This window comes from Castanea sativa, chromosome 1 (genome assembly GCF_040712315.1).
Source record: "Castanea sativa cultivar Marrone di Chiusa Pesio chromosome 1, ASM4071231v1".
Taxonomy (NCBI): domain Eukaryota; kingdom Viridiplantae; phylum Streptophyta; class Magnoliopsida; order Fagales; family Fagaceae; genus Castanea; species Castanea sativa.
The window spans coordinates 78,165,127-78,178,696 of NC_134013.1; the positions used below are offsets into that span (position 1 = coordinate 78,165,127).

General features: G+C 34.8%; 1 protein-coding gene across 1 annotated transcript; it reads right to left on the minus strand.

Moving 5' to 3' along the window:
* Positions 1 to 64: 64 nt before the first annotated feature.
* Positions 65 to 12,315, minus strand: LOC142613723 (topless-related protein 4-like). The gene is made up of 26 exons (XM_075786198.1): positions 12,112 to 12,315; positions 11,778 to 11,949; positions 11,502 to 11,681; positions 11,208 to 11,321; positions 10,901 to 11,059; positions 10,608 to 10,785; positions 10,384 to 10,507; positions 9,910 to 10,019; positions 8,362 to 8,530; positions 8,145 to 8,254; positions 7,969 to 8,038; positions 7,745 to 7,818; positions 7,308 to 7,403; positions 7,131 to 7,226; positions 5,926 to 6,053; positions 5,594 to 5,828; positions 5,346 to 5,507; positions 5,150 to 5,242; positions 4,814 to 4,957; positions 3,282 to 3,392; positions 3,013 to 3,192; positions 2,360 to 2,488; positions 1,882 to 1,977; positions 1,229 to 1,417; positions 832 to 998; positions 65 to 747 (listed from the first exon to the last, which is right to left on the minus strand). The coding sequence occupies exons 2-26, from the start codon at positions 11,855 to 11,857 to the stop codon at positions 549 to 551; spliced, it is 3,393 nt and encodes a 1,130-aa protein (XP_075642313.1). The 5' UTR covers positions 11,858 to 11,949; positions 12,112 to 12,315; the 3' UTR covers positions 65 to 548.
* Between the last annotated feature and the right edge of the window lie 1,255 nt (positions 12,316 to 13,570).

A 13,570-nucleotide genomic window follows, 5' to 3' on the forward strand; every position in this document is an offset into this window, starting at 1 on the left:
CACATAAATAAGCAACGAGCCAATTCTTATCAACTGTAGTAGGTATTTTTCAGAGAAGATTAAATTAATGGACAGAGTAACCAAAATTATATTTCTTAAATAGGACCTAGAAGTATCTGTGTTCACAACTCACCAGGTAAAAAAATAAAAAATAAAAAGGGGCAAAAAATGCTGATTAATTTAGTGAAAAGGAAAATGATAAAATAACCAGGGCCCAAGACCAAAGCAACTCAAGACCCGGAGTTCCTCTATAGTCAGACCTTAATCTTCCATTCAATCATCAATGGTACGCCGTCCTCCAAATTTACACCATAATCTCGTCTTCTTCAATTATGCTAAATGAAGGGAATACGTTGCCACCATGCCTCAACCACAAATTTGTGTAAGATGCCACTAACAAACTTTACCAGGTTGAGTTGTAGTATCCTAAACTATACTTACCTGAATTTAGCAGCTTCCCTAGAAAATCTAAAATGCTGGGACCAGGTAAGGAATCACATTAATACATACAGTAAAATTCCTTGGTGAAATGAACACACATGGAACTGTCACCTTTGGGGTTGATCCGAACCAGCTGCACCAGACGCGGTACTAGGTCCTGCGCCATTTTCAGTTGGCGGGGAGGTGCCCCATTTTCCTTCTGACTCCAATGGCTCAAGTATATGCACTCCACCATCTGTAAGACCTAATGCAAACTGATTGGGTTCGGATGGATGTGCCGCAATGACAAGAGGGTGCACTCTTAAGCTGTAAGAATTATATGTTGTTAGATGAGTTTTAGTGTGTAAATACAAGTCAATCAGCTAAAATATAATTGATAAGAGTATGCACCTTGGGTTGGGAGGTAGATAAGCATTCTGATTTATTCGACATCTCAGTCTTAGTGTTGCAGCAGTAAGAACACCCACACTTCCATCTTCAAAGCTCACGTATATTGACTGGCTATCACAGGAATATGTGGCATGTGTTATGGGCCCACTAATTTCCCGAGGGGCCCACTATTTGAGAAAACACAAGTTAATAATAAAAATGTCAGTAGCCTTGAACTAGGTAAAACTAAATCCACAACCACATTGATAACAAAGCTTAAATACCCAATGCACTCGTAAATGCGAATCAATTAAAGAAATGCAATTACAATTCGAAAAAACAACACATGTTCAATTAGTTATGCATGCATATCTCATGCAGTTATGTATAAATGCATGTATTTATATTACTGGCGCACCTGTTTAAGGCATTCTAATTTTGGTGCTTCATATAATGCTATTTGTGTTTCATGAACAACCAGCAAATGCATCTGATCTAGATGAAATTGAACACGGGTATCCGCAAGGGGAGCTGCAGCTCGCCCACCTGGCATCTGTAAGGATTTACTAGCCTGTTTTTCCCATCCATCTGTGTTCCAAACACACAGCTGTAAAGAAAAACAAAAAATTAAAGTTGGAAAGGATGTGGGTGACATTTTTGAGTTGATGCATCCAATATGCATAATTTGGTCAAATTATTCATATTTTCTCCTATGGTAATTGTAAAGAAGAACAAAAAGAAAAAGGTTTAACAAGTTTTTCTTTTTGTTTTTCTTAAAGTTAAATTTACCTAGGAGGAAAACAAGAATGCAAGGCATTGGAAAAGAGAATAAAGGCGTTGGCAAAGGCCTGGCATAAAGAAAGTAAATAGAAACGTTTCTAGTGACATCCATTTTAGAGAACATCTCCAGTCAAGGCCTGGCCTTGTGGCCATAATGAAATGATCTTGATGTGAATAGTGAATGACAAAAAAGGGCAAGTGTAAGCTAAACATGAAGGGGGTTGAGCCCTCAAAAGCATTTCAGCCACTGGTTGGTTATGGTTACAGAAAACTCTTTATTTTATTTTTTACCTGAGAGTCAGCTCCTGATGACACAAGCACATTTAAATTATGAGAGAAAGCAAGGCCTGTAATTCTTTTCTGATGACCTTTTAGCTTGGTCTTAACCTGTGAAAAAGAAGCATGCAAGTTGTTAAAAATTCCGAAAGCCAGTTTATTAATACTCCCCCTATCCCATAGTGTTGGTCCTTTACTTCATCTTGGGATATCACAAAATATTGTCCACTTTGAAAGGTCAGTGGACACAATGTTAATAACTTTGCTAACTACCATTCACCTTTTCTGAAAAGTTGACATCCCCTTCTTATTTGCATATTCGAGTTCAAAATAAAGGGGTAATTTTGAAAAGTTATGCTGTTTTATTTGAAAGCAACACATTATATAATACCCCCTTAAAAAGTTAAAATTTCTGAACAGAACCAACAAAGTGCAGAGAGGAAGTAACAAATTTAATTCCCACATTCAACTTTCAGCTAGATAGAAGTAAGACCTCATCAACCCGAACATTATAAATTTGAATAGAAGAGTCCTCCATGCCTATGGCAATGATGTTATTGTCCTGAGGGTGAAATGCAAGAAATGTAGCAGCAGGAGGTGGGGGCATGAATGTTGTCATTGTCTGCAAGTGAAAAGGCCTCACAATAAATACCACCACAGATATAGAAGCAAATTTAATGAAGAGGCAAAAGAAGGAAATGTGTAGAGAACTCCCCACTAAAACCCAGCCAATATAATATCTAGATCAGTAATTTGCCCGGGGTTTTTACTTCGTTTTTCCAACTTAATAATTACTTCTGAAAAAAGTACCCCTATACTCAACCTGGAAACTGCATTAGAAACCATATAAACTTAATAATTACGGTCTCCATTATTATGGATATATAAGGATTAAACATATATATAACATTGCAATAATCATGCCCCAAAAATCTGCAGTGACTTGGTCATTATTTTTTTGATAAGTAAATAGTGGAAAATAAAAAGGGTTGACTTGGTAAATAATCTCCAGCAACAGCTACATCAACACTGTTTGTTAGGTTTACTTATTAAAAAAAACTACATGCCAGGTCTGAGTAAAGTAATCAACCAAGTATACAGAATATACCCAATGATAAATGTATGCAAAGAAGCACAACTATCTACCTTGAACGTCATCATATTGAATAAGGAAATTTTCCCCCCTGAAGCTGACATGACATAAGAGTCATTCTTTGAAAGCGCAAAGCATGAAACAGCATCCTCAGGGTTTGTATCACTAGCATCATTTGTCATTAATATTCCACTTGGAGGTTGCCATAATTGTGGTGATACACTAGCTGTGGCCTACATGAGGAAAATTCTTTGTAAATAGTAAGCTTATAGATATTAAAACAATCAAATGGAAATGCAACCTTCTGGAAAAACTTCTATACCTTCCCTGTTGAATTACGGTCATTTCTCTGCCATTTCCATAGCTTATGTACAGCATTAGATGCCAATGCCAATATAGCTAGACCAGAGTTTGTATAAATCAATCTAGAAACCTGAAGTAGTTGTCAATGTGTTAGAACCATAAGTGAAAACCAATACTAACACCATTTTTTAACCTCAAAATCAAAGAGATCTATACAACTGGTATTTTATCATCAAATGCAAGACATATTTAAAGAAATTAGAGTTGCAATATTAAATTGCAAAGGACATGAAAATTATCAAGTGCAGCACACACTGACGCTCTATTTGTTTTGATGGAGAACATTGAATAAAGATAGTTTTTTGTGTTTTCCAATGTTTGGTAGCATCAGAAAAAATGAGTCCAAAGAAAATTATCTTTAAAGATTGTTTTCTACTAAATTTTTTTGGAAAACAACTCTATCTCACAGCAAGCTAAATAAGGGAGGTTAGGGTATTGCTTTTCAACCCATTTAAAGTTGATATCAAACATAATAAATATTTTTATAGAAAATACTTTTTTTGAAAAATAACTCATTTTCTTGAAAACATTATCGCCAAAACAAACAAAGCGTGACTATTAATCCTTTTCTTTTAAAAGCCAAGTGGTCTGTTAATCCCTGGTCTGGTCAGCATCATTGACCCCAATCCTCCACTAGACTACAATCCACTCATTCCATAGCTGATCAAATGCAAATTATCATAACTACTCAACTGAAACTAATTCATTTACATCCAATGTAGTTTTTTTATAATTAAAAAATATTATTATTATTATTATTAAAAAAAATTAAAACCCTTATAAATTGATAGCATTTCATTCTTGCTTTACTGCCTGTTAGCAACCATGCAATGTTATAACAGTACCAAGTTTGGGCAGACGGATTTTAATTGATTACTTGAACTCGAATATAGATAATGCAAACTTCCTAGAAAGCATCATACTATTCCATGACTACTAAAACTATTTAAAATAAATAAAAATGATAGTCTTAATAATAAAAGCTTTTTTTTTTCATTTCACAGAACCATTTTTTATTATCTATAAGTGATTACAATATGCTCAAAAGAAGTATATTGAAAATAGTTCCATAGACTTGTCCATTATCAAGAGCTAGAATAAACCATCCATAGGATTGCACTAGTAGCCAAGCATGGATCACACCAAAAGCTGAAAACAGATGAGACTTTTTTACATTATACTATACTCCCTCTCACATGCACATACATAAACACAAAATATGCATGCACCCAAACCGATTACTAGGTAAAGCATTCATGATGACCTTTAGTTGTGCAAACGCATGCACACAATTGGACCAATGCTGTGATTTAGTAGTCCCATATGTGGTTTCCAAAATTAAAACTCTGCATTGTCAACTAGACTTACACAAGTACACAAGACAGAATAAAAGAAGAAGAAAGCATTTATCATTTGAAAGTCAACAAAAGTTGGTGAAGTGGCACAAAAATTATCTTCTTTCTAATAAGATGAGAGAGAGTGGACCCATACCCTCATTGCTGTTAAACTATCAGGGAGCCTCAAGGAGCGGCATTGTGATTGTTCATTGATCTCTGTCAGTTTCCAGCTCCTAGATTTATCAACTGACTCATCAGCAATTCTGGGTTTTATATCCAAACTTCGACTATCATTGTTCTACACAAACTCAAAAAAGGAAAAAATTAATCCCTTGATGTATAAATATTAACTTTAATGAACATCCAAAACGTATACAGTAACAAGCACACATGCTCCCTTGTAATAGCATGCATAGATCAAATTAACAGATTGGTTCTTCTAATGAACTCTCATTAAGCACCCACAGAAGGCCGCTAATTAAACACTCACCATTCCAACCATGGCTGCTACAGGAGGAGCTCGATCTCCAATGCTTGTTCCAACAGTTATATCGGCAGATCCAAAAGTGCCTAAAGAAGGGGCCTATATACAGATTATGCAATTAGGAAATATAATTGAAAAAGATTTGCTTTTCTTACGCACGTGCGTGCGTGCGGGGGTGGGGGTGGGTGTTGGGGGTGTTTACCTTAACAGCCGCAGAAGCAACTCTAGAAGCATCAAACGTGCGATTCTCCACAGTTCTTAGAAGCCTAATTCCATCTGCATTTGCTAAGATTCTAACACCATTGTCATTTGTTGAGACAGCTAACAGTATACCTTCCTTGTTAAATCTAATACAAGGAGAAGCCTGCAGGTTTTCAAGACCAGGATAATTGGTTGGCAAGAAGATTTCTAAAGATAAATCAACACTAAGCCAAGCATAACCATAATTACCGGTAAAGAACCCTCCACTTCAGTAGTTGCCAATAACTGCGTATTGTCCATGTCCCAAAATTTGACCAAGAAATCATCACCAGCAGCTAAGAACCGATTTCTAGTTGTATCAAATTGCACAATCCCCACAGTTCGCTTCCCAAGACCATGATATGTGCGCTTGACAGCACCTTCACTTTCATTCCATTCCACTAAGTATGATTCTCCTTCTTTATTTGTCCCACATGAGAACAACCTATGAGTTGCCCATAGATAATGGAAAGCAATTTCAGTAACATCATCATATGATAGCAAATTTGTTTTTTGATAAAGTACAAATTTCATATATGGACCTTGTTCCATCGGCACTGTATGCCATTGTGGTGGATGAATGGCCTGGTGCATCATAGTCAACTCTTGAACCCATGTTATCATACAACCATGCCTTTATCTTTCCATCAGTTGCAGTTGAAAAGATAAACTGGTGGAAAAAAAAAATTAAAGGAAGCTTAGAAAATCCAACAGCTATATAATTTTTTTAAGTAAAAAACCAAAGCAAATAACTCAAATAAACTCAAACCTGTCCTTCCTGGTTGCTTGTTTCCCTACTTTAATAAATTGACTTGAGACGTGCAAGCAAATATTTATTTTAATTTAGTCTTTTTTGATTCTGGAGTCGATAGTATTTTCCTAGGTCAATTATATTTTAATTTAGGCCCTGCTATTTAATTAGGTTTATTAGTAATTTTATTTACAGCCACGGGTATTTTTTTTTATAATTCAATCATTTGGATTTCTCAATTCATTTAGAATTAGCCAAAGAGCGTCAGCTCATTGGGGTGGCTTGTTACATCGTTAAAATGATACTCTCTGCAAAGGAGTACAATACTGTATATAGTAAACCCTAATTCTAATTTTGCCCCAATGGTCTGGTGCTGACTAGTTAACTCCAAGTGCTAACTCCTAGAGGTTTATTCAAGCTTGCTGCTGACTTTAAGCAAGCCTAGGTATCTAACTCCTAAGTTCTCCATCATTATTTTACATTCTCTTTAATTTCCGTGTTGCATTGTTTTAGTTTTTCCTACGCCAATAATTTGTTCCTATAACTGTGGAAGTAGCTTTTTACTTTTTCATCCAGTCACAAAGCAAGCCCAACATGCAAATACTTTGACAAATCTGTTAGAGATTCTAATTATCCATGCGTCTCATAAAATGGCAGGACCTTGTAAGTAGCTTAGCAAGGCCAAATATTGAAAATGGAAAAAAACACATTTTGACTGCAAACAAGACATGAAAATCTTAGTGATTAGGTTAAAAGTACAGATTCTCTTTCTTTCATTTTTCTTTTTTTTTTTTGGGGGGGGGGGGGGTGAGGAGTCAAATAACCTATACAGATTTGATGTGTAACTTAAGTGAAACAAAATAATATATAAAGCCCCCTTCTTTGTTTAAATTGGATCCTAATGCCTTCCTTTCATAATTAAAAGGAAAAAAAAATTTACAGAACAAGAACACCTCATTTTTCTTGCTTTACAATCAATATAATTGAAAAAAATACCTGAATATTTTCCTTGTGATGTGGACATACGGAATATACAGGTGCTTCATGACCCTCAAAGGTATACTGCCTATTCCCAGTGGCTACATCCCACACCTGCAAAACAATCCTTGAAACGTTATATATAATTTCCCACCCACAAAATCACATCAGAAATGGTTATAGAACAAAACAAACCTTAATGACTCTGTCCTCACCACAAGTGACAACACAGAGTTGTTTATTTGGATAAGAGAAAGCAAGATCATTTACACTGCCAGAATGAGCCTCAATCTGAGAAACCAAAAAGAAATTAGTTAGCCAGAGGGAACCATATAAAATTTTCATAAGAAAGAAACTAAAAAAACATGAAATAAAAAATAATTAATAATTAATAATATGATCTTGTTAACAGATGCCCTAAGGGAATTTGTTTAAGAAATAATTTCAAAAACTTTTTATGGGAAAGGAAAAAAGCAATTTTTTTATATTTTCCATAAAAGTGATATTAAAACTTGTCTAAAATGGCTCATTCCCTAATAAGTGAACCTGCTAACTGGACCCTTAATAATAATAAGTTCAAGAAGGCCACAAAAGGAAACTCAACATTAGAGGGATTAGTTGATGGCACAAACCTCTAGGTGGTTTCGTAGATCATCACCACCATGATAGGAGTATATGTGCACAATGTGCTTAGAGTATGCAACACCTGAGCAGGGACAAGAAGAATCATGACTCACAAGAAGCTCAGTGTCATTCTTATAACATTCTTTTTTCTAAGACACCAGAGTCTCAGGTTTCTAAATCAAAAAACAATAATTAAACAGTACAATATATCAGCAAAAGCATTTGAACCCACCAAAAAGGTTTCCGTCAGGGCTCCACACAACGCGATTGACCGATGCTGTATAATCATTCGTCAGAGATGCCTATAAGAGAACAAGAAAATGTGACTTTTACTGAAGAAGTGGTTTAATTACTAGACACCAAACATGACACATGCAAAAAGAAAAAAACCAGTATCAAAAGCCAAACCTGCAGAGCCACTGACCATGACCCAAGATCCCAGACTTTGAAATTTTTAGAAGCAATCCTTTCACGACTACCTAGTTCCCACACCATGGCCTCACCCATGTTTGTTCCAACTGAAATTATTGAGGCACGAGTATTAAGGGGGGGAAAATGCTAATGATCCAGAATCCAAACCCAAATTTAAATAAAAACTCCATGCAAAACAGAAACAGGTGCTCACCAAGAAGTAGAATTTGTTGCACTGGATGGAAATCCATACTCTTGACAGCTGATCCTTGATTAAGAGTCATAACAATAGTCTTGGGCAAGTCAGAAGAAGTGTAGGAACTTTGACCATGGCTCTGGCCAGTGTATTGAACAGGAAGAACATTTACTGGCAGATTGTTGACCTGTTGAAAAATCATGTATGTATCACCAATTATGTAAACTTTAACCTTTAACATTTTCTTTCAAGAAAAGGCATAAATTACGCATTGAAGCATTTTTCAAGCAAAGGTAAAAGCTAAAAGTTAGGCTTGAAGACAAAGGACATCGACCTCAGTTTCACAAACTATAAGATTATTATCAAAATTTCATACAATGACATGACATTACAGCCAAAAGAATACCAATCATGTAATCACCATGAATACTGAGAACCCAACCCCTTCCCGTGTACTAGGGCCAGAAAAGGAAGCACAAACCAGAACCCAAACAACCAAATGAACATTTCTTCTAAATTTATGTACTCCTCCATTTATTTCAAATTAATATGGCCTAATATTAGAATCAAATTATCTGTACTGTTTTTTTTTTTTTTACAAGTTCAAATTAATCTGTATGATATTTTATAATCACTAAAGGATTTTCATTAAATATAAAGGATAATTCAATTTAATAGGCATTCTAATATATATGCTAAACAAGTGCTTTTGAATTAATAAGTCAATTAATCATTAGTTAATAAAAAGTATGTAACATCTCATATGTAACCCCATCTTCACATTAAATCATTCTATTTTCTATATCAATCTCCTTTCTCACTTCGATTGGTTGCTTGATGGCTTGATATTCAATCAGGAAAGTAAATCTCATTCCCTAAAGCCGAAATTGAGGCAAAGAGCTTTCCTCCTACATAGATTAAAACAGGACCACCCCATCAACCCACATCGTAAGACAAGTAGCATAGATGCAGCATGAGTACCTAGTTTCTAATCACAATGTCCCATGGAAAAGAATAAGAACTGCAACACAATAAAAAAAAAGTGATTGAAAGGGGGGGAAAATGGGGAAGAAAGAGGAGGGGATGCAACTCCCAGTTATGTAATAAGTGCAATGTGCACCTCACAATATGCCAAGGGAAATTTAAAACACCACAACTAGAGAAAAAATGTGATTTTTTCCCCATATGCACTAGTACCTAAAAGCACCCTCTATCCAATTATTTTGGAATAAGGAAGCATCATTTGAGCTACAACGTATTGGCAACACCAGAAAAACTAAGATTGAAAGAAAGTAAGAACAAAGAAAAGAGAGAATAATAAATAAATACAACAATATTCAACCCCCAATTGTGCAATAAGAGAACCCTCACATCTCGCTGACTGCATAAATCAATTTCCTTGAGCCTCAAAGGGTTGGCACCACAAGTCTCAAGCCATGTTAAAAGATTGCCCAAAATCAGATGTGCGAAAACTTTAAAATTTAGTAAAAGTACTAATTACTCAGATTTCTACTGAGTAAATCTAGTCATAAAGAGAAGAAATAGGATGAAAGAGATATGTGGTACCTCATCGGACATTCCAAAAGGTCTAGCTCTCTTCAAGACATGTTCAGAATCAGCTGTTTGATAGTCCATAGTGGGGTTATTCGTAGGAGTTCTTGGGCGCTTCGACATTGCTGCCACCATGATAAAAACAGACGCACATTGGGTAGAAATACATAAGTTAAAACGGACACAGAGATGTTAACTAAAAAAGAAGGGTGCAAGAGTGTCTTCATATTAAAATTTCATGCTTCTATCAGGATTTTTTCTCCTTTTTCGATAAGTATGCTTCTCATAATTTTTTAAATTCCGTGTTTCAATATCCTGATTATGATTTACCAATCGCATCATCTTGATCAAGTACGCTTTGCTTATAAGTTATAGCCAACCATAATAAGTAGACATGCATTTATATCATTCTACAGTGTGGAACATCTAACGTTAGCAAAACAGTTCCAAAAGCAGTAGGTGAAAAGGCTTTGTGTAATATATAACAACCTGCATTGTTAGCTGCAGCCAAACCTATGGGTCCTGCAGAAGCTGAAGGGTGAGGCACAGAAGATGGATTGGCCATCCAGCCAGCAAGAGACGTTGGAAGAGCAGCCGGTGCAGGCTGAAATGGCTATAAACATATAGAACAGAGTCAAATATCCAGCAATTCAAACTTCAAAACAGCTTAATTACCTAAAAGGCAGAACAGTTATCATATAGTTCTCACTTACACCATGAGCGCTCAGTGGTGGGAAACCCCCCGCCTTAGGGACGGCACCCATTAAGGGATTCGTGACAGGGGACGGGGCCCGTGCACCATTTGGTGTTGCACAAGTGTGGTCTACAAATAGTGTCTTAATGTCAGGGTTAGGCCTTGGGTTCTTACAAAGTTGATGCTGCCAATTTAAACTGCAATCCAATGCAAAGAAATGTAAGAAGACAGTAAAAATATATGTATTACTTAAAGCAAGACTCTACCAATGAGTCTAAAATACAAAAGAAAAGGCAAGAATTTCTCAGGGACCTCTGATTAATTAGAGTTCGCAATCTTGAGTTCTTCAATGGAGGAAATTGAAGCTTGTCACGAAACAGGGGGTTAGCTTCTATCAACTTTTTTAGCTCAGCAAGCATTATACCCCTAGCAGACTTAGTATCTCCATATTTAGATAGCTGTTCATTATCTCTGCAAATTAATTATTAAAAAAAAAAAAAACAGAGAAACCCATGAAAATTTTAGCTTATTTAAAAAAATATGGTCTGTAGTCATTATCATAACAAACGCAAGAACCTGAAATATACAAAAACAATTCTCAAAATCACATGCTTCATACCGAAAGTTTTCCAAAGTCAGAAGCTGCGTAATTTCCTTAAATAGGTCTTCATTAAATGCAGCGAACACTTTCAAGTCCTTAACTAAAATCTCCACGGCTTTAGCACGATCCCGCCTACCAATTATCAATTTTTTTAATTCCATTTCTCAATTTTTTTCAGACAATAATAAACCAACAACAAGTAGCAAACAATCAAAATGAGCAAAGCTAACAAAGCCACAGTTCAACACAAAATCCAAAATTCAATATAAAGCATTTTTAAATATTAAAAAAAAAAAAAACACACACACATACTTATCTAAAGCTTCAAGGTACTTCTGCTTGCGAATCTCAAAGAAGATCTTCATGGAGTACCTATTATCATCAACTTTTGTGAAACCAGAAAGGTACTTCTCCACCTCCTCCCACTCACCATTTGTCACCATATCCTCAAAATACCTCATGTTGAAGAAAAACCCTGACTCTTGCTCCAACCTTTCGCATCCACAATCACCATTATTAACCAAATATATCATACAAAAACCCAAAAAAATAATAATTTTGAGCAAAATTAGGGAAAAATAAGCGTACTTGTGCACAGTTTCTTTGAATTTCTCTTCGTCGAGAAACTGAAGTATGAGAAATACGAGTTCTCTGCTAAGCGAAGACATGGCTGCTTTGTCTCTAATAAAAAAAAAAATTGAACAAAACTACCAGAAAGATCTACACCTTCACAGATCGATAACACTTCAGCATCAAAACCCTAAATTATGCACCAAACACGTACAAAAAAAAAAAAAACAAAAAAAAACAAACAAACACAGATTATCTCAGTACAAATTTTCAACCAGAAAAAAAAATTAACAAAAATTTAAATTAAAAATAAAATAAAATAGGAAAATGAGGAAGAGAAAGAGAAAAATACCTTAGAGAGAATTTATTTTTTCACAGATCGGACGGTTTGAGAGAATTTCTGAGTGGTTTTTCTAAGCTTCTATAGCTTTGCTTTTTCTCTCTCTCTAGCTTTTGTTCGCTTTGAGAGAGCGAGCTATGCTCTGTTTGAGTATTTATACAGAGAAAAAGGGTTAGGGATTTGGAAAAATGTGTGAGAGAAAGAGAGGTCTGAAGCGAAGAAACAAAGGAATCGGACAGGTTTAAATACCGTGGTGAGAGACAAAAGAAACGAGATGAGATGGATTGGCTTGATAAGTGCATATTATAAGTCAGAGTACTTATTTGTAATTGTGATAAGTAAGTGTGATATGTAGGGTGATAGGTCGATTTGCTTATAAGGTCATAAATACGCCTGGATTTGGATTTATTTTCGGCTGGATTTGCGGGCTTTTCAAAGAGTTGTTACTGTTAATTAGTACTATATTTTCGATTTCTTTTTTAGTTTTCTTTTTCTTTTTTCTTTAAGTGGCAAAGCTATTATGTGGTCGGCATTGTTTTCCAATCTCTGAACTCTGTTTCCTTTTCCAACGTTTTGTGTGGGAGAAGTTAGCTCGGGGAACACCTCTATCATAGACCAATAAACACCTTCTTTTCTATTTTAATGTTTTTTTATTATTATTTATAGAATTCTAACTTAACCTAATTTAAATGTATATATGTGTGAAATATCTTCTTAAAAATTGTTATATTTTTAAAAATGCTATGTTCCACAATGTATTCATACTATTTTCACAATAATTTATAGGTAATAAATTGTCATCAATTCTAATTTAAACTCACATTTAAAATTACTTTTTTTATTTATTAGTAATAGGCAATAATAACTCATCGCTTTGCATTTGAAAATGTTGTGATTTTAGAATTTTTTTCTTTTATAGACTTTCTCCTTTTAATATTTCTCTTTATGCTTTGCCATCCTAATATGTTCTGTCAAAGTAGGTAGAGTAGAAAATAGAATAGTCATATAAGATAGTTTTTTTTTTTTTTTACCATTTAAAATTTTCATTACTTTATAAGGAAAACATAAACATAAAGTGAAATATTCAAATAAGACTGAAGTTTTTATTTTATGTTTTATTTATTGTAATCTATAACCATCTCTCAAGTCACATGAAAAGATAACCACGTATATTTGGATTCCACGCCACATTGGTTTTGCTATTTATAACAAAGAATAATAAAAATTTGCTATTCTTCACTGCTATATTTTGTCAGTCAAGAAATTCAAAGCATATTGTTCAGTTTTTAACTTTGAGTGCATAATCGTATCACATTGAACTTAATATATATAGTGTAATTGTCTTGGCTTGGTAAGTACTCTTATTCATTAAACTTGTTGAAATCATATCATGTAATTAAATGGGGATACATGTCATAATCTTAACCGGTCCAATGCACAAGAACATTAGTGCACAAGAGCATTAGACCCA

Bases quoted from the DNA above. Each gene is read 5' to 3' on its own strand.
- LOC142613723 (XM_075786198.1), bottom strand. From the start codon at position 11,857: ATGTCTTCGCTTAGCAGAGAACTCGTATTTCTCATACTTCAGTTTCTC. The intron at 7,227-7,307 runs GTTTGTTTTGTT...ATTGTTTTGCAG, and splicing joins GTGAGGACAGAGTCATTAAG to GTGTGGGATGTAGCCACTGG. The intron at 1,418-1,881 runs GTAAAAAATAAA...TTTTCTTTACAG, and splicing joins CATCAGGAGCTGACTCTCAG to CTGTGTGTTTGGAACACAGA.